Source organism: Balaenoptera acutorostrata, chromosome 9, assembly GCF_949987535.1.
Source record: "Balaenoptera acutorostrata chromosome 9, mBalAcu1.1, whole genome shotgun sequence".
NCBI classification, from domain to species: domain Eukaryota; kingdom Metazoa; phylum Chordata; class Mammalia; order Artiodactyla; family Balaenopteridae; genus Balaenoptera; species Balaenoptera acutorostrata.
In genome coordinates, this window is record NC_080072.1 from 52,863,411 (window position 1) to 52,885,888 (window position 22,478).

Sequence of the window (22,478 nt, forward strand, 5' to 3'; positions counted from 1 at the left end):
AAAAGGTTAAAAATAAACATAATTAGGTGGCCAGAAAAAACCTTCTTGCTGCATAGCAAGACTTCAGTTCTATTCAGAAATGGTATCCTTTGCCCCGAGACCACAAAACTTCCTGGTCTTAACTTATAACAACAACCAAAAAAATAAAATAAAATAGATAAGGCATTTTTGACTACGGAAACATCTCAAGATACAACCTAAACCCCAGATATAATTATTGGAAGAGCCAAGAGATCTCTAAAAGTCCAGTTTTCACACAGTCCTTCAACAATCCTGCCTCTGAAAAAACAAGAAACTCCAGGCAGTGGATCTTCTTCCATCTTGTACTAATCAGCCAGACTGAAAGATCTGCAAGGCACTGAATCTTACACCTCTTCTTTGGTATCTATTCTAAGTAGTAACGCTTGAAACAAGACACTCCCTCCCTAATATCTAGACATGCTGGGCACTGAAAATGCTGTGCCCCAGTTATTTAAAATAATCCTGAAAGACATCTGTCTTCTACTTTCAAGAAAACTCAGTACAGCTATCAAAACCAGGGAAAGGATGTTCCTATATTCAATGGATTCCTGCCAAAAGCTAATAAAAGCTGAGAAAATATCTATCTACATAGGTGCTCTCACTGCTTGGAAATACGATGAAATTTCCCTTGATTTCAAATGATATATCATATACCAATAGTTTTCAATGGACAAAGAACTTAAACTTTAAAGGCAGGCATACACCTAGGTTCAAACCCAGATGTTTAATTGCTTAGTACTCTGATCTTGGGCAAGTCACTTAACCAATCTGAGCCTCCGTCTCCTCATCTATAAAATGGGGATGATGATGGTGATGATGGTGATGATGACAGAATGCATAGGTGCTGGGAGGCTCTGAGATATAATTAATGTTCAACAACAAGTGTTGGCAAGAATATGGAGAAATCAGAACAATACATTGCTTGTGGGAATATAAAATGGGGCAGTCCCTTTGGTAAACAGTCTGGCAGTTCCTTAAACATTTAAAGACAGAGCAAAGAGGGACTTCCCTGGCAGTCCAGTGGTTAAGACTCCACACTTCCACTGCAGGGGGCACAGGTTCAATCCCTGGTCAGGGAACTAAGATCCCGCATGCTGTGTGGCCAAATCAGTAAATAAATAAGTAAACAAACAAAAATAAAGATAGAGCCAAGATATTCCCCAGCAACTCCACATGTAGGCATACACCCAAAAGAAAGGAAAACACACGTACATGGAAAAAACGTGTACATGAATGTTCACAGAAGCATTATTCATAATAGCCAAAAGTGAAACAACCCAAATGTCCATCAACTGATAAATGGATAAATGAAACGTGGTATATCCCAGAAATAAAAGCAAAAATAAATAAGTGGGGACTTCCCTGGTGGCACAGTGGTTAAGAATCCGCCTGCCAATGCAGGGGACACGGGTTTGAGCCCTGGTCTGGGAAGATCCCACATGCCATGGAGCAACTAAACCCGTGTGCCACAACTACTGAGCCCACGCTCTAGAGCCCATGAGCCACAACTACTGAGCCTGCATGCCACAACTACTGAAGCCCACGTACCTAGAGCCCGCAGCAAGAGAAGCCACCGCAATGAGAAGCCTGCACACCATAACGAAGACACAACACAGCCAAAAATAAAAATAAATAAATAAATTTATTAAAATAAAAGAGTATATTCAGAATTATATTTTTAAAAAAAAACAAAAAAAAGTGGGACCTAAACAAATTTATAAGCTTCTCACAGCAAAGGAAACCAAAAACAAAATAAAAAGACCACCTACAGAATGGGAGAAAATATTTGCAAATGATGTGACCGACAAGGGCTTAATTTCCAAAATATACAAACAGCTCATACAGCTCAACATCAAAAAAACAAACAACCCAATCAAAAAATGGGCAGAAGAGCTGAACAGACATTTCTCCAAAGAAGACATACAGATGGCCAACAGGCACATGAAAAGATGCTCAACAACACTAATTATTAGAGAAATGCAAATCAAAACTGCAAGGTATCACCTCACACTGGTCAGAATGGCCATCACCAAAAAGTCTACAAATAATAAATGCTGGAGAAGGTGTGGAGAAAAGGGAACCCTCCTACACTGTTGGTGGGAATGTAAATTGGTGCAGCCACTATGGAAAACTATATGGAGGTTCCACAAAAAAACAAAAAATAAAGCTACCATATGATCCAGCAATCCCACTCCTGGGCATATATACAGAGAACACTCTTAATTTGAAAAGGTACATGCACCTCAATGTTCACAGCAGCACTATTTACAATAGCCAGGTCATGAAAACAACCTAAATGTCCATCAGCAGATGAATGGATAAAGAAGATGTGGTATATAAATACAACGGAAAATTACTCAGCCATAAAAAAGTATGAAATAATGCCATTTGCAGCAACGTGGATGGACCTGGAGATTATCATACTAAGTGAAGTAAGTCAGATAGAGAAAGACAAATATCATATGATATCACTTATATGTGGACTCTAAAAAATGATATGAATGAACTTATTTACAAAACAGAAACAGACTCACAGACATAGAAAACAGAGTTACCAAAGGGGAATGGGGGGGCAGTGGGAGGGATAAAATAGAAGTGTAACAGATACACACTACTATATATAAAATAGATAAACAATAAGGTCCTATTGTATAGCACAGGGAACTATATTCAATATCCTGTAATAACCTGTAATGGAAAAGAATCTGAAAAGAATACACATACACACGTGTGTGTGTACATATATATAACTGAATCACTTTGCTGTACACCAGAAACTAACACAACATTGTAAAAACCAACTACACTTACACTTAGATTAAAAAAAAAAAAAATTGTCAAGCCAGAAATCATTACCCAGCAATTATACCCTCAAAATGAAGACTAAATAATGAAATTTTCACATAAAACAAAACTGTCACCAGCAGACCTGAACTTCAAGATACACTAAACAGAAATTCAAATCAAAACCACAATGAGATATCACATCACACTTGTTAGAATGGCTGTCATCAAAAAGACAAGAGATAACAAGTGTTGGTAAGGATGTGGAGAAAAGGGAACCCTTGTGGACTGTTGGTGGGAATGTAAATTTGTATAGTTACTGTGGAAAACAGTGTGGAGGTTCCTCAAAAAATTAAAAGTAGGGGCTTCCCTCATGGCGCAGTGGTTAAGAATCCACCTGACAATGCAGGGGACACGGGTTCGAGCCCTGGTCTGGGAAGATCCCACATGCCGTGGAGCAACTAAGCCCATGCGCCACAACAACTGAGCCTGCGCTCTGGAGCCCATGAGCCACAACTACTGAGCCCATGTGCTGCAACTACTGAAGCCTGTGCTCCTGGAGCCTGTGCTCTGCAACAAGAGAAGCCACCGCAATGAGAAGCCTGCGCACCGCAATACTCGCTGCAACTAGAGAAAGCCCGCACGCAGCAATGAAGACCCAAGGCAGCCAAAAATTTAAAAAAAAAAAAAAAAATTAAAAGTAGAACTACCAAATGATCCAGCAATTCTACTTCTGGATAGATATCTGAAGGAAACAAAATCACTATCTTGAAGAGATATCTGCACCTTCATGTTCACTGCAGAATTACTGACAATAGCCAAGATACGCAAACAACCTAAGTGTCTGTCAACAAATTAATGGATAAAGAATCATGGTGTATATATATATATATATATATACACATACACACACACACGAATGGCATATGAATTATATATATCATATGTATATATGTGAATGACACATATACAATGGAATATTATTGAGCCATGAGAAAGAAGGAAATCCTGCCATTTGCAAGAATATGGATGGACGTTGAGGGCATTATGCTAAGTGAAATAAGTCAGACAGAGAAAGACAAATACTGTATGATCTCACTTATATGTGGAATCTAATAAAGCCAAACGCACAGAAACAGAGTGTAGAATGGTAGTTGCCAGGGGCTGGGGGGTGGGGGAAATGGGGAGATGTTCGTCAAAGTATACAAACTTTCATTATAGGAAGAGTTCTGGGATCCTAATGTACAGCCTGGTGATTACAGTTAACAATACTGCATTGGATACTTGAAAGTTTCTAAGAGAGTAGATCTCAAATGTTCTCACCACAAAAAAGAAATGGTAATTATGTGAGGTGATGGAGGTATTAAGTAAGCTACTGTGGTAATCATTTCACAATACATGTATATCAAATCAACACATCTACACCTTAAACTTATACAATGTTACATGTCAATTATATCTCAGTAAAGCTGAAAAAATTATAAGGAAAAAAAAAAAAGATATGCTAAAGGAAGTTCTCCAGGATGAAAGGAAATGATTCAAGATAGAAACTCAAATCCCCAGAAGAGAATGGAAAGCACTGTAAATGGTAAATATCTGGGTAAATACAAAAGACTTTTAGAACTTTTGCCTTTTCCCTCTTAATTTACTTACAAACCATATATCAGTTTAAAGCAAAAATTGTAACATTGTCTTGTGGGGTTTATAATGTATGTAGATATACTACAAATAATCACTTTAGCATAAAGGAAAGAAGGGTAGATATGGACCTAGATGGATATAACACTTCTACAATTTATCTGAAGTGGTAAAATACTAACGGCACATAGACAGTAAATAATTAAGGATGTATATTGTAATCACCAGGGCAGCCACAAAAAATAATAATGCAAAGAAATATAGCTAAAAAGCCAACAGATCCAGATACATATGTTAGAAAAACATGAGAACTGTCATTCTTGAGTGACACCCTCTGGTCATTCCTTGAATTAGATGATGATGATGATGATGATTATTAATGATAATAATGAGTAAAGCCTGACTCAAGGAATGACCAGAGAATGGCACCCTCCTTCTATCATCTTTAATATTTTAATTATAGATGGCACAAGCAACGGCAAAAAAAGCAAAAATAAACAAGTGAGACTACATCAATCTTCTGCACAGTAAAGGAAGCCATCAACAAAATGAAAAGGCAACCTACAGAATGATAGAAAATATTTGCAAATCATATCTAATAAGGGACTATTATCCAAAATATATAAAGATCTCATACAATTCAATAGAGAAAAACGATTCAATTAAAAACTGGGCAGAGGGACTTCCCTGGTGGAGCAGTGGATAAGACTCTGAGCTCCCAATGCAGGAGGTCCGGGTTTGATCCCTGGTCAGGGAACTAGATCCCACATGCGTGCCGCAAATAAGAGTTTGCATGCACAACTAAGGAGCCCTCAGGCCACAACTAAGGAGGCTGCCTGACACAACTAAGGAGCTCGTGAGCCACAACTAAGACCTGGCACAACCAAATAAATAAATAAATATTAAAAAAAAAAAAACTGGGTAGAGAATCTGAATAGACATTTTCCAAAGAAGACATACAGATGGCCAGATAAGTGAAAGGTCCTCAACATCACCAATCATCAGGGAAATGTAAATCAAAACCACAATGAGATACCACTTCACACCTGTTAGAATACCTATTATCAAAAAGGAAAAAAATTACAAGTGTTTGGTGAGGGTGTGGAGAAAAGGGGACCCTTGTACACTGTTGGTGGGAATGCAAACTGGTACACCCACTATGGAAAACAGTATGAAGTTTCCTCAAAAAACTAAAGATAGAACTACCACATGATCCAGCAATTCCACTTCTAGGTATGTATCTAGAAGAAATAAAATCACTCTCTTGAAGAGATATATGCATCCCTGTGTGCATCTCAGCATTGTTTACAATAGCCAAGACATGGAAACAATTTAAGTGACCATGGATGGATGAACAGATAAAGAAAATGTGATATGTATATCGATATATACACATGTATACACAAAAATACACACAAAGGAAAATTATTCAGCCATAAAAAAAGAGGGAAATCCTGCCATTTGTGACAATATGGATGGACCTTGAGGACATTTTGCTTAGTGAAATAATTCAGACAGAGAAAGACAAGCTCTTACTCACATGTGGAATCTTTAAGAAAAAAAAAAAAAATTGAACTCATAGATACAGAGAACAGATCGGTGGTTGCCAGAGGCAGAGAGTGGGTGAAATGGGTAAAGGGGGTCAAAAGGTACATACTTCCAGTTATAAGTCAGTCCTGGGAATATAATGTACAGCATGGTGACTATAGTTAGCAAGACTGTATTGTATATTTGATAGTTGCTAAGAGAGTAAAAGTTCTTAAAAGTTCTCATCACAAGAAAAAATTTGCAACTATGTGTGGTGATAGATGTTAACTAGACTTACTGTGATCATCTGCAATATATGCATATATCAAATTTTTATGTTGTACACCTAAATTGAAAAGAATGTTATATGTCAATTATATCTCAATTTTAAAATGTTACAGTAAAGAGCAAAAAAAAAAAAAAAGTGGTATATCCAAACAATAAAAAGGAATAAAGTACTGATAGATGCTAAAATGCTGATGAACCTTGAAAACCTTATGCCAAGTGAAAGAAGACAGTCTCAACAGACCACATATTGTATGATTCCATTTATATGAAATGGCCAGAACAAATAAACCTACAGAAAGTAGATGAGTGGCTGCCTAGGGCTGGGCAAATGGGGGGAAAAGGGAAGGGTAATGGCTAAGGGGTGCAGGGTTCTTCTTAGCATAATGAAAATGTTCTAAAATTGACTGTGGTAATAGATGCACAACTCGGTGAATATACCAAAAGCCAATGAATTATACAGTTTATATAAGTGCATTACATAATATATGAATTATATCTTTTTTTTTTACATAGCATGTCCTTTTTTTAAAAATTATATCTTAATAAAGCTGTTAAATTTTTGTGCTACAGAATACATACATTTTTATAGGGAATATCCAAATTCATATATCCAAAAGCAAAGGATTAATTTAGATTAGGCAGATATTAAACATACATAAATTCATAATCAGTTAAATATCTTCTTCCAATACATCTGAGAAGTAGACTTCCATTTCTAGACATGATGAAGTAACTGGTACCAGACTAGCCCTCCTCAAGTAACATCTATAGAACTAGACAAAATATATGACTCTAGTATTTTTAGGTATGAAACTGGCAGCATAGGAAGTGTGTACCACATCTGCTCCAGCTTTCTGCCCGAGACACTTTCCCAACTCCATCACAGGGAAGTGGAGCCTAAGCCAAGCATGATGGTCTCACTGAATTGAGATGCAGAGATCACAGTTCTGGGCTACTGAAGACGCTAGAATTTGTAGGACAGGGTACTAGAGAGGAGACAACAATGAGAAGAGGTGGCCCCAGCAATCTGCATGGGGGTTCCCTGAGCATCCTTGCCTGAGTATTAGGCCACACATAAGCCAGGGTGAGACTCCATGAGGCCTAGGAGAGTCACTACTGCAGGCCTAAGAGCCGAACAGATACCAGAAACTGCACACTGCTGGGACACACTGGAATTCCAATTCAGCCAGAGTGGAGATAATGCTGCACACCTTGGACATGCAGGCTTTCAGTTGAAACCCCAAAACTCAACACTCATTAAAGAAAGATGACACAATCGAAACTTCCTATAATGTGTCATCCACAATGTCCAAATAATAAAAAATTATTAGATATGCAAATAAGCAGGAAATGTGACTCATAATCAGGGGGGAAAGCACCGCAACAAAGAGTAGCCCCCGCTCGCCGCAACTCGAGAAAAGCCCGTGCACAGCAACAAAGACCTAATGTAGCCATAAATTAATTAATTAATTTTAAAAAAATTATCCAATCTGAAGAACACAGATTATTATCAAACAGTTTAACACACGTGTAACTGGAGTCCAAAAAGAAAAGAAGAGAAAATGGGGCAGAAAAAAATATTTGAAGAAATAACAGCCCCAAATTTCCCAGGTTTGTTGAAAAACATCACCTATGGATCCAAAAAGTTAAATGAACCCCCAAGAAAAATAATTACAAAGGTACTTACATTAGTCACATCACATTCAAACTGCAGAAAACCAATAAAAAGGAGGAAAAAAGCTATCAGAAAGGGGGGGAGGAGCACATTAGATAGAAGAGGACAAGTATATAAATAATAACTAACTTCTCATCGGAAACAATGAAGGCAGAGGATAATGGAGTGACCAATTGTCAATCCAGAATTCTATATCCAGCAAAAATTATCTTCCAAAAATGAGGGTGAAATAAAGACACTTTCAGATAAGTGAAAGCTAAAAGAACTGTCACCAGCAGAATTGCACTAGAAATGCTGAAGGAAGTTCTTCAGCCGAAACAGAAATGATACCAGATGGAAACTCAAACCTATGTATTGGTCTTAAGAAGCGAAGAGAGTCAAAATTGGTAAATATAAAAGTTTTTTTCCTTCTCTTAATCTGTTTAAAAGATAACTGTGTTTAAAGCAAAACTAACATTGTACTATGAGGTTTATAAAGTATGCAGCACAAAGTCTGGGATGGAGTAATTAGAACTGGACTGTTGTTAAGTGTCTTATGTGGCATGGTATAATATTAACTCAAGGTATACAATGAATGATTAAAGATGCATGGTGTAACACCTAAAACAACCACTTGAAAAATAGAAAGATATAGCTAAAAATGCAAGAGAAACAAATGGAATACCAAAAATATTCAATTAGGTCAATATAGCTGAGAAAACTAGTATATAAAATACCTCTAGAGTAAAACAGATGAAAGAATTCCCCATGGAGAAAGTTGGCTAATAATGCAGAATACATTTTACCATAGAAACAATATGTTAAATGATGACTTTGATATAAAACCTTTGAATAAAGTTAACTAAAATAAAATTTGAGCCTGGACATCAATCTAATCACCCAATATGTTTGCTTGTTTGAAGACAAAACAATTCCACAACACACAAAGAAAAGAACATAGTAATACACAGAGCCTGTTTCCCCAACTCTGAACAACAACCAGCTTGAGACCAATCATTTTATGAAGTTTGTCAATCAAATATTCTTAATACTTGGTATATATTAGAAATAAACTGTAAAGTCTATTAATGATGAAAATAACTTCACTAAAAACTAACTAAAAGCCAAAAATGACATTTTAGCATCAACTACTATAAATTCTTATAGTATGTTATCTTTAACAGACAAGCAATAAAATATTCACCAATACTGAATCATTTAATTTTAGTTTTAAGAGTAGATAATATTCACATAGTTCCAAATTCAAAACTTACCAAAAAGGGTATACAATAAAAAGTCTCTGCCTCTCGCCCCCTTCTCCAGCTACCAATGGGGGGAAAACAAATAACACTAAAATATAATCAAGGGGTATACGTTCCCAGTTGTTTCCTGTGGGACCACAGACATGGTAACACTTTACATAACACCAGAAATAACATTTTCTTTTTGAATTGGGATTATTTCAAAGTTAACAAAACAGAAAACATCTGGATGACAAGACACTCATACATGAATGCCAAAAAGGAGATCAAATGGAATGTTAAAGCATGACCAAGGAATACTGTGAGGAAACAATAAAATGAAATAAAAACATCAGCTAAGGGCTTCCCTGGTGGCGCAGTGGTTGAGAATCTGCCTGCCAATGCAGGGGAAACAGGTTCGAGCCCTGGTCTGGGAAGATCCCACATGCCGTGGAGCAACTCAGCCCGTGAGCCACAACTACTGAGCCTGCGCGTCTGGAGCCTGTGCTCTGCAACAAGAGAGGCCGCGATAGTGAGAGGCCCGCGCACCGCGATGAAGAGTGGCCCCCGCTTGCCACAACTAGAGAAAGCCCTCGCACAGAAACGAAGACCCAACACAGCCAAAAATAAAAATAAATTAATTAATTAAAAAAAAAAAATCAGCTAAGATTCTATTAAGTTAGTCCTGACCAACACATGACAGGAAATCTGCAGCAATGGAACAAACTAGAGGGTTGCGTTTCTGTGCCTAGTTCCCAAATTAGTCACTGAAGAGCCAACAGCACAAACCAGGCTTACTAACTCCTGCTTATGCATCAGATCATTCCTGAAGATTGACACCAACAAAACAGACAGCACCTGTGGGATTCAAATGAACATTCGAAGAATTTACAAAGAAAAACATCAACTTATCACCACAGGCCTCCTCAGGTAAAAGGCTTCATTCTCTATACTTTCATGACTGAATTGCCAATCCTCAATTTCTAGGAGTAATTCTAGCTCTTATTTGTCCTTCCCTGCTTTCATTTAGCCGCTTTACTACTTATTAACACTTTCACCTGAGAAGTAAAAGGAGTTCAGCAAAAATGCAACTACCTGGAGGGCCCTTAGACCACGATTTCCCCAAATTATCAGAAAACCAAAAGTGGCAAGATATTTAACCATTCCTGTATTCTTAAGAGGAGAATCCTAAGAGGCCATTGGCCTACTGGCCCATTACCTATGGTAAATACAAAAACCTACTCCCGACCTAAGACGCTGAACTTAAAAGCAGTTGAAAGGAGGGGATACAAATGGTTTCTAAGGAGTCTCTTATTCCCAATCTGCTTGGGACAACTGGAATTCTAGCTATACCTTTCATAATCTAAAGTCAACATATTTTTTACACTTTTATGGGAAACACTAGGAGTAAATTAGAAATAGGTCCCTGTGGCAAACAGGGCAAACGGTAACGTGGAAAAGCCATATTATTGCCACCAATACCTATTTCTTACTGGCAAAGACCACCTCTCCAAGAAGGTAATCACATTCCCAGCCTCCTTTGCAGCTAGGCTGCAGGGGCATATGAAGCAAACTCAGCCAATGAGATACAAGGGAAAGTCTTCTGGGATAATTTCTGGTAGAAATAATTTCTGGTCTTCCCTAGTAGAAGGAAAGGAGGGAAGGTAAAGAGGGAAATTTTGCATGAGGAGAAACTGCACTTCCTTTCTCTTTTTCCACCTAACGTTGTACGAGAATAGCATGCTTGGAACTGTATATGCCATCCAGCAATCATAAGGAGAATCATTATCAACACACAGAAAGATGGAAGGTACCTAAGGCTGCTGAACTTAGTGAAGAAAATTCTTTGGTATTACTTGAACAGTTATCTTTGAGGTTCATCACATTTTTTAACTCACAGGTTAACTCTTTACAGGATGAGTAAGTCAAAGACCATAATTTCTGAACTGATGTTCTCAATTACTTAACAAAATTACAGTCCACTTGCATTTTTTGAGCACCTACTATGTTCCACACACTATGCAAGAAAGCTTTTATGTGCATTACTTTAATTATCAAAATAGCCCCATAAGGTATTATAATTATCATTATTTTACAGATAAGAAACATGAGGCTCACAAAAGTTTAAGTAACTTGTGGTAACTTGTGGCCAAATTCACATAATTAATAAAGATTAACAACTAGGATTCGTACCCAGGTTGTATATCTCTAAGCTGGTACTCATTCCAGTAGTAGTAGTGATCAGCTACCTTACCACTCAGATCATCTTCACCATCTCTCATATGTATATACTTGGGTGTGGCTAAAAAGACCAAATCAAGGAAAAGTGCACATAAAAATTCTTCAACGCTTCTGTTCTTAACCCAAGTGGTGGGTAACTTTCATTATTACTCCTTAGTTTAATTCCATACGGCTCTGTTTAAAAAATTCTCCCTCTCATGATTTACATCAAGTTCTAATTTGAAAGAATACTGGATTGAGAAACAATGATTGCTGAATGAATGAAAAAGACCAGGGTCCAGCACCTGACCTGCTACTTCCAATTTTCATCATATCTAAAACTCCACTGATTGCAAGTCACGTTATTTTCCACTAAGAAAAAATGCTGCCATTTAAATTGATACAAGACCCTATCACTTATTGATACAGTTTTTATTTATACTTATTAAAAGAGCTCTTTTAAACTTCACTAGATTTTTAAAAAATATTTATTTATTTATTTATTTATTTGGCTGCGCCAGGTCTTCGTTGCGACATGTTGGATCTTTTAGTTGTAGCATGCGAGATCTTTAGCTGTGGCATGCGGGATCTAGTTCCCTGACCAGGGATCAAACCTGGGCCCCCTGCATTGGGAGCATGGAGTCTTAGCCACTGGACCATCAGGGAAGTCCCCATTAATTAGATTTTTAGCATGTATTACTCTTGTGCACAATTTTTAAAAGGTAAATGAGGGCTTCCCTGGTGGCGCAGTGGTTGAGAATCTGCCTGCCAATGCAGGGGACACGGGTTCGAGCCCTGGTCTGGGAAGATCCCACATGCCGCAGAGCAACTGGGCCCGTGAGCCACAACTACTGAGCCTGCGCGTCTGGAGCCTGTGCTCCGCAACAAAGAGAGGCCGCGATGGTGAGAGGCCCGCGCACCGCGATGAAGAGTGGCCCCCACTCGCCGGAACTAGAGAAAGCCCTCGCACAGAAACGAAGACCCAACACAGCTAAAAATAAATAAATAAATAAAGTTTAAAAAAAAAAAAAGGTAAATGAAATAAATTGGTGCATAAACTGGTCACACTCAGGCTCAAACTCTTCTGAATCACTTTTTTGAATCAGTCATTACTGTTTTTCCACACAGTATCATCCTCTGTGCCATCAAAAGCCTGGGTGGGGGGCTTCCCTGGTGGCACAGTGGTTAAGAATCCACCTGCCAATGCAGGGGACACAGGTTCAAGCCCTGGTCCAGGAAGATCCCACATGCCGCAGAGCAACTAAACCGTGTGCCACAACTGCTGAGCCTGTGCTCTAGGGCCCACAAGCCACAACTACTGGGCCCATGTGCCACAACTACTGAAGCCCTCGTGCCTAGAGCCCGAGCTCTGCAATAAGAGAAGCCACTGCAATGAGAAGCCCGTGCACCGCAACAAAGAGTAGCCCCGCTCACCGCAACTAGAGAAAGCTGTGCGCAGCAATGAAGACCCAATGTGGCCAAAAATAATAAATAAATAAATAAATTTATTTATTTTACAAAAGCCTGGGTGATCCAACATTTGTATTCAAACCATTATCTCTGGGATTTTCTTCCAAGCCTGCTGCTAACTACTCTGCAAGTTCTGTGCACGAAGAGACAAGGACAAACACATCACAACCAAAAGCAACTGTAAGATGTATCCGGATTTCAGAAATATAAGAATGTAAAAAAAATGTGCTTCTTAGAATTAATAAAACACAATAACTTATTTTGTTACCTTGTATAAGACAACATCCTATAGCTACCAATAGTGAATATCTACCATGCTTGGCATTTCACCTATCTCATTTAACTTTTACAGAAAAGCAAAAAGTTAAGCATTAACCTTGTTTTACATACATGAAATATGAGGCTCAGAGAACCTTAATAACTTGTCGTAGATTATCCAGCATTAGTGACAGAGCTGGGTTTCAATCTCTGGTCTATCTTCATAGTCCTTATTCTTTTCACCACTTCAGTGGTTCTCAAAATTTAGGGCACATAAGAATTAGCTCAGGTGATTCTTCCACAGAGTGGGAAAAATATTGCAGATACTGCATATATTTGCAAATCATATAGCTGATAAGATAAATATTTAAAGAACTTTTACACCTCAATACGAAAAAGACAAATAACCCAATTAAAAAATGGGCAAAGGATATGAATAGACATTTCTCCAAAGAAGATATGCAAATAGCCAGTAAGCACATGAAAAAATGCTCAACTTCATAAGCTATTAGGGAAATGCAAATCAAAGCCACAATATGATACCACTTCACAACTACTAGAATGGCTATAATCAAAAGACAGACAATAACAAACACTGGTAAAAATGTTTAGAAACTGGAACCTTCATACATTATAGCTAGCGGGAATATAAAATGGTACAGCCACTTTGGAAAACAGTTTGAAAAGTTCCTCAGGAAGTTAAACATATCATTACCATATGACCCAACAATTCCACTACTAGGTATATACCCAAGATAAATGAAAACATAAGTCCACAGAAAAATTTGCTCAAAGGAACATTATTCATAATAGCAAAAAAGTCCATCAACTGAGGAACAGATTAATAAAATGTGGTATATCCATACAGTGGAATATTATTCTGCAATAAAAAAGGAATGAAGTATTGATGCTATAACATGGATGAAAGTTGAAAACATTATTTTAAGTAAAAGCCAGTCACCAAAGACCACATATTGTAGGATTCCATTTATATAGATTCTGCTTCTACAGAGAGTGAAAGTAATAATTGCTTAAGGCTGGATAAGGTGATGGGAAGTGACTGCTAATAGGCAGTTTCCTGTAGGAGGGACAAAAATGTTCTAAAGTTAAAGTATCGTGATGGTTGTACAATGCTATGAATATACAAAAAAACTTTAAATGGGTTAATTGTACGGCAAGTGAATTAGATCTCAATAAACCTGTTTTTAAAAAAACCCTCTAGACCAGATTACCTCTAAGTTTCCCTTTTAGACATAAAGGTCTCTGAGGCAGTGAAAAAAAGTCTCAGAGCTTCCATCAACAGACTTCAGAATCCAATTCCCAGTGACTCCCATGAACCTACAGTTTAGAGAAGGCAACATATAGTATAGCAATTCCTCACTTGAGGTCACTAGACCTCCAGATGTCTGCAAAGAAAGGACAAGTGCTTCTTGAGCCAGGTTAAATTTTTCAGAACATCTGTGAGAAACCACACATACCCTCAATCTGCTCTGAGGTAAAGTTTAAGTATCTTTGCCTTTGGCTGGACTCATGTTACTAGTTTTAAAATACTGACTCAAAACTGACTGACAGCTCAGTATATGAAAGGTGAAAAATAAAACAAAAAATGTACTTTTTGATATGCAAAATGTTTCCAAAAATGGGAGCCATGATGAGTTCCTTGGTTAGAAGCTTGGGAAATACAGATATAGGGGAAAGTACACTAGTCTAGAAATTAGGAGAAATAACTGAAGAGTCCACCTCAACATGATTCACTTCCTATCAACTGTCTCGGTTTCCATTTTCATCTATAAAATCAGCAAACATCACAGTATCCACCTGACTCTAAAATTCTATGACTTTTCAATATTATATAATGACCTAAAAATGTCTGCTAAGAAGGTAATTCTTTATATTCTGCATCCCTGCAAAGAACTTTCTTTACTGACTCGAGTTAGCACATCATAAGAATAAACAAGAAATACATTATATTAATAAACAACACATAGGCTGTAGTATTTAGAAACTTATTTATAAGTGGCCCTAGAAAGCAAAGAGAGAATAAAAAGTAATAAACTAAAAAGAAAGTAAAGTGTGCTAGTCTACTGCTGACAGCAAAAGTCAACAGGAAGCACTTCAGTATAAAAATCTTCCCAAAGCATGGAATTTCCCTGATTAACAACAAATGAGTTATCTTTCCTTCTCATACTTTACTCCAACACACCAGCTTCTACATGCACCCCTGGAACTCAAATGAACTGAAGAAGGGGAAGAGAGCAAAGGAAAAAAACTATATCATAATTGATCTCCTTTCAAAATTCCAGAAGATAAGAAGGGGGGAGGGGAGTGGAAACTAGCCATAACCCAGAATAAAATTTTCCTATTTACAGCTTAATGTGTTGTAGTCTTTTTTTTTTTTTTAACTTTTTTTAAAGTCAAAAAATTTCTCTCTGTTTACTTACTTCTTTATGTCAAGAATAAAAGGTATTTGCACTCTGGGGGGTGAATTCATACTAATTTAAATTGAGCATAACACTGGTGGGGGTGCATCAGTGAGAAGGAGAGCTATTTGTGGGATTTTGGGGAGGAAGGTGGTGAGAGCCTCAAAAAAGGAAAAGCAGGCAAGATCCTTTACAACATAATACATATAAAAATCCAAGTTCAGAGATTTCTAATGAATTTTTTTAAAAGGTCATTCCACTTGCTAAGACAGATCAACAAAGCCAGACCACTTCCTCCTCAAGCAATTAAAGTTATGAATACTGAGAGTAGAAAATTTTCAATTTCCAATTCAGTATTACCATTGGGGGGAAAGAAAGCAAATCAGAAACCTAAACTCATGTTTTAGGAGGTAATACAGTATTCTGCTCACAACTATATAGGAATGAAGGGATTCATCCTATTTATTTAATACAAAGAAAAACACACTGACTCCTTTAAAATAATAAAGAATCCATGAATCCTTGGAGCACCAACAGTCTCTGTATTTACATATTATATTTAAATACAGATATGCTCTACATCAAATAGCCACAGTACATTTTAAAGCGCCTGCATGAATCAAATTAAAACACAAGCTCAAGAGAACCACTACAGCCCCCTACAAACAGAGCTTATAAAATATCTCGCTTAAACACAAATAAGCTGCATTTAAATATAACCAGTTACATTCATTTAACAATTCTGCCAGCTGTTTACAAAGGGTACAAATATACAAAAATGAATAAGACTTAGCCTCTGACTTCAAGGAATTCACATGAGGGGGGAAGCCAGAAGCATGTACAAAATCAAAATTCTTTGAGATCACAGAGAAGATCAAACTTGCAAACTTAGTGGTAACCAGAATTTGCCAGGTGAAAATTAGGAGGGCACAAAGGCCTGAATGTCGAGAACACAATTAGATAACCAGAAGTCCTAAGTGGCCAGGGCAGGGGGAATAAGGAGAAAGGATATGCAAGGGCATGAAATGGTAATAACTAAGCCAGGAAATGAAGCTTGTAGCTTGTACCTAGGTTGCAAAGGGCCACATGTGCTATGACAAAGTGTTTGGTCTTTATCCAGAAGACCACAGAAAACCTGATACGTAATAAACAATGTTATTAGAGGGACTTCCCTGGTGGTGCAGTGGTTAAGAATCTGCCTGCCGGGTGGCAGGGAGGGAGATGCAAGAGGGAGAGATATGGGGACGTTTGTATATGTATAACTGATTCACTTTGTTATAAAGCAGAAACTGGCACACCATTGTAAAGCAATTATACCCTAATAAAGATGTTTTAAAAAAAAAAAGAATCTGCCTGCCAGTGCAGGGGACACAGTCAATCTCTGGTCCAGGAAGATCCCACATGCCGCGGAGCAACTAAGCCCGTGCACCACAACTACTGAGCCTGCGCTCTAGAGCCCGTGAGCCACAACTACTGAGCCCACACGCCACAACTACTGAAGCCCACGTGCCTAGACCCCATGCTCCACAACAAGAGAAGCCACCTCAATGAGAAGCCCGTGCACCACAAAGAGTAGCCCCTGCTCGCCACAACTAGAGAAAGCCCATGCGCAGCAACGAAGACCCAACGCAGCCAAAAATAATAATAATAATAAATTAATTAATTTTTTAAAAAAGAAAATAAATAAATAAACAATTATTAGAAAGTTAACTGGTAACAACGTGGAAAACAGATTTAAAAGGAGAGATTGGGAGGTGGAAGATATGAGAACACTACAGTAATTAGGATATTACCGCAACAATGCTAGTGAAATGTGATGAAGTCAGAAATAATACAAACAACTAAACAGTAGCAACAGGAGCAACAATCTACATCAACTTAGCAGTGACGTGTCCATATAGCTGACCATAAGTCAAGGTACAAGCAACAGGGGAAATAGAGAAAATGCAAACAAGAGGTCTTTTGAATATAATCAAAAGGACTTAATGACTACTGACTATCCATACCCCACAGAGGATCTTTACTTACAAACGAATTTTGCCTTCCTAAACTACTAAAATACAAAATACCTTCGTTCACTTAATAGATGTTAAAAGCTTAATTCGTAACCATATGAAAAGTTTCAGGTGTCTTGCACAGGAATTATTTAAATCTAAAAATTTCCCTGTGTCCACAAAAAAAAACAAAGAAACAAATACAGAATTAAAATAGAGTAGTTTTCACCTGAAACTAACACAACATTGTTAATCACCTATATGCCAATATAAAATAAAAAGTTTAAAAAAAAATAGAGTAGTTTTCAGTCAGAAAACAATGATCTTGGTATATCCAAGTTTGGATGAGTCTAAATTAATATGCCTTAGTTAGAAACCCTGAAAAGATACGTAAATAGTAGAAATATTAATTTAATTTAGTATCTAAATTAAATATGGGGGGGGAAAGGAACTCTAAGTAAAAATCTTTGGGCTACGAACAATTCAGCTATCCAAACACATATAATTTTATTATAATAACATATAGTTAATATTTTTCATGAAGCCAACATGAGGTTGTGCACCACAGGAAAAAATAAGTAACTGATGAGGCTTACAGACCCAATTCCAATTTAATAAACGTATTAATAAAGGGAAATAATTGCAGCGACTCTGTTTCAACATGCAAATCATTTTCCTTTACAAAAATGTTTGTTGAACTGTCAGTTTGTATTATAGGATTGTTAAAACAGTGGTGTTTCTTTCAATAAAATGAGTCATGATTACCTCTATAAAGAAAGACATTGATTTTCACAAGGCTGGCAAGATGTCTTATCTTTTAAATTCAAAGTTATCTTGAATAGGGGTACAAGTAACTTTAATGATAAAATATGATAAACACATTTCCCACTAGATTTAATGTTCAAAGACAAAGTTATATTTATCATGTTCTAATAATCATCTGAGATTGACTGGCTCACCCCCAGATATTAACCATTAACCATGTGTCAGTTTAAAATTCCACGTGAAATCGTTAAAGTCAATAAATGTAGAAAGGTCAATTTCGCAGAAAAATTATTTAAATAAGAATTTCTATTTCAGTGATTATAATCTGACTGATAAATTTGTAAGAACCTTGTTTTTCCATAATAGTATGTGTAGGTTATAGGTTTCTCCACTAAAGGAAAAAAGTTTGTATTGTGTTAATTCCAGTTATAATTTCTAGCTGAGTCAAAGCTCTAACAGCCTTAAAGCAGGAAATCCAAAAGGAAATTCCGTCATCAGTTCCTGGAGCTTGGTAATGCAAAGGTTGTTTGAAATAGAGATACAGAAGTTCTCAAACTATTTACTATAACCTTACCTCATATCTTCAAGCAAATCACATTCTGCTTGATGTTTGGCTTGAAGTTTTGTCATCTGCTCAACTTGAATGTTTTTCAGTTCTTGTGTAACTTTCACCTAAAATATACCATATATTTATGAGGCCTTACTGCAACTTTAACAACAAAAAAATTACTTAAGGAAAATACAAAATACTTGTCAGAATATATAACTCTTACTTGCCTCTCCCCAGAGGACCATAAACCCATTATTAGCCACATAATTTTGTTTACTGCAGATAATTAATGAAAAAACTAGCTAAAACAACCTGAAGCAGAGGCTAAATGAAAGTACACGAGTATAAAAATTACAGATTAAAGAGGTGCAAAATAAACTGCCAGTCATTTCATTTCATGTACAAGCTCAATACATATCCAGGTCTTTAAAAGAGTCTGTCTTCTATTTCTTCCAAAAAGGATTCAAAGACATTAAAACATCAGGAGAGGTGAGCAGAGTGTAGATGGGAGAAGTGGGCATAAGAATGCCTAATATCTCATGACCGAAACTTACACAATCATGAAATTATATGCATGAATCAACTACATAAATTATTCCATAATGGCTACGAGAAGCACACTCTCAGGATGATGCCCTCAACTTGCTGGACAGCACATCAAATCACAATCTCTTTCTCACAAAGAAGAAAGCAAAAGTGACCTTCCAACATATGCAGTGCTTTTAAGCCACCACAGCAAGCCGGTCCCCGTGGCGTTTCCACTTCAAACAGCTAGAACAGTATATGCAAACCGGCCAGTGCCTCTCCCGCCAGGCCAGGATCCAGGTTACAGTGGGCCTGGAACCCCCATCGCCGAAGCAGGGCTACCGGAGGGGTAAGTGTACGTGTGTGAAAGAAAAAGACTCACTTAACCGGAGAACTCGGGTTAAGAAAGAGAAAAAAGAGGGAGCAGACACGAATGAGTTAGGCATTCAGCAAATGTTTGCCCACAAGGGGAGGATAGAACAGCCTCCTCCACCCAGAGTAGACACTCAGGAACCATCTGCAGGATTGAAAAGACAAGGACACAGCCTCAGTCCCTGGGAAAACTGGGAGGAGGACATTGAAACAGTTCTGGAAGGGCGAAGCGGGGAAGCTGCTGACAAGCCCGGAGCACCCGTCACTCCGTCACTCCCACCCGAAGCCCAGATCACTGCTCAAACGCCAAGCACGGCCCGGTTCTCGCTCTCCTAGGGACAGAACCACCACCTTCCTCGCCCCCTAGTCGGAGGGGCGGGGCAGGAATGGGGAAGAGAAAGACAGGACCGCTCAATGCTTAATTTCTTGTTTTCCCTTGGGGTGGGGGTGACTACTGCGACTTCTCTGCGGTCGCCCCGTGGGAAAAGCGGGCCAAATATTAAGGCTAGGCTGGAAACAAATTCCCTGTAAATTTGCCAATGGGGGAGGGTGGCGACAAGCGGGCGGAGGGCTCAAACCTGGTGCAGACTAAACAATCACACAAGCAAAAGGCTCTGCAAGCTGCAGGGGCTCCCCCGCCTCCCCTCGGTGCAGCCCCGAGAAAGCACTTTGCAGAGAGCAGCACTGCCATGCGCGCTCGCTCTCTCACACACACACACACACACACATACACACACGCACACCCGAAACTCTTGTGAAATGTCTGGGGATGGGGGGGCGTCTACGGCGCGGTGGAGGGGACGAGCCCTGGCCGCCCCTCCGAGGCGAAGGCACCAAACACGCGCGCCCCCCGCTAGGAGCCGGCGGCAACTCAGTGACAAGCCCGAGACGACGGCGGTCACGGCCCCTTGCGCAAAGGGGGAGGGGGCGCAGTGGTCGCCCCAGCCGCGTTCCTTGTACGCATCCCCCCCCCAAAACCTCAAAGACCCCTAGCTGCATTCTCACCTTCCTCGGCGGCGGCTGCATGATGCTGAAGGGACATCAATCTTCCTCCGACGGCGGCGTAAGTGAGGAAGGGAGGAGGAGGGCCAAGAGGAGAAGGCCGCCCAGCGAGCGGGCGTGTGCTTGTGTGTGTGTTTAAGGAGAGCCTGAGAACGAGGACTTGCCCCGGAGGGAGCAAGGCCGGCGGATGGCACGACAACCCGGGTCCGAGGGTGAGTGTGAAGAGAAGGAGGAGAAGCGCCGAGAAGGCCTGGGCTCCGGCGGCCCTGGGGGTGTGTGAGGCAAGGAGGCGGAGACCGCGAGGGGGCGGGGGCCCGGGTGCGGGGGCGCAGGCTCTCCCAGCTCGCCGAGCGGCTCTCGAGGAGCACTCCCGTCGTCCGGCTCCCTGCCCGCCGCGGCTATCCACCCGCCGCCGATTCCGCGGCTCCTCAGACGCGGCCCCCCCGTCCCCACTCAGGCAGCCTGGCCCTCGCTGGGCCCAACACCCCCGCCCGGCCGGGGGAGGTGGAAGGCGGCGCCGCACTCTCCGCTTGGGTTCCTCCACTCAGGCCGCGGGAATTTCCGGCCCCAGCGCGTGGCGCAGCGCCCCGCTCCGGCGGCGGAGGGAATAGCTTAGGCCAGAGCTGGGTTCGAGGGGCCGGGCCTGGCTGCAGGGAGGGAGCGTGGCCGCGGCGCGGAGCTCCGTATCGCGGTGGGGGACGGGGGGAGCTAACGGATCGGTCGGCGAATGAGAGGGGTAAAAATGCTACCGCAGCACGAAAATCCCCCCGTTCTCTCCGAGAATGGCACGTTCCAAACGCCTCCTGTTGTCCCTCCCCCACAGTGGGAGCCAGCTGGGGGCTTCCCGCGCGCTTTCCCGCCAGCAGCGGCGCGCGCCCCCGATCGGGGGCGCGCACGTGGGCGGGAGCGGGCTTTGCGCCGACGCACGCGCATAAGGCGCCCCCGCCTCCTGCCGGAGTGTGTGTGTGTGTGTCTGTGTGTGTGAATGGGAGGGCAGCATGTGTGTGTGTGTGTGTGTGTGTGATAATGGTGGGGACAGCATGTCTGTGGCAGTAGGAGAGTCCCGTTTTTTGCTTCTCTGTCCTCCAACACCCCTCTCCCCTCGGGCGGATGAGCCTGGCCGGTCTAGGCACCAAGGAGCGAGCGTGGACAAGTCCTTTCGCAGCGGCCGAGGGTGCCTGGCTTGGGGGAGGGCGTCTAGTTGCCCTGCAAAGAAAAAATCGGTTCCCTGCTACAGGGCGTCCAAGTCAAAGAGTGTGGACTGCGTGCTAGAGGACCATGAGGTTGTTAAGGCCAGGATCCCCATTTCACAAATGGGAGGCAGAGGAGTGGGGACCTTATGAAGGTTACACAGCAGGACTAGAATCTCTGGGTAACTAAGTGTTCTCTGGGTTATAGAGAAACAGGTGCCGATGACAATCATGAGGAAAAATAAAGGAGGCAGCAGGGGCAATAGAGGAAAGCTCTTGAATGGGAGTCAGGACCTCTTGGTGCCAGTCCACCCTTGGCTGGCTGGGTGAGCTCAGGCTTCATCTCCCAGTGAGAATGTTCTGGGCGGCTCTCCCCACCCCAACTTCCTCCTCTATCCAGACCATCTGGGGGTAGGGATATCAGCCTCCCTTGAGGTCCTTAGAAGAATGAAAATACCTCTTCCAGAGCCATAGGGCTGTGTGAAGGGTGAATTAGATCAACCCAGTTTTATCAGAAGTTGGGGTCTCAAACACCTCTTCTCAGAAGTATGGTCAGGCA

The 22,478-nt window shown here is 40.3% G+C and overlaps 1 protein-coding gene across 1 annotated transcript in view; it reads right to left on the reverse strand.

The window, feature by feature from the left end:
- The window catches only part of FCHSD2 (FCH and double SH3 domains 2), a 313,606-nt gene extending 292,740 nt beyond the window's left edge, over positions 1–20,866 (reverse strand). Inside the window, exons 1-2 of the mRNA XM_007173694.2 lie at positions 20,733–20,866; positions 18,855–18,952 (exon numbers count right to left, since the gene is read on the reverse strand). Of these exons, the coding sequence (XP_007173756.1) occupies positions 18,855–18,952; positions 20,733–20,753 (119 nt within the window). The 5' untranslated portion in view covers positions 20,754–20,866. The remainder of the gene's footprint in view (positions 1–18,854; positions 18,953–20,732) is intronic.
- Positions 20,867–22,478: the final 1,612 nt, after the last annotated feature.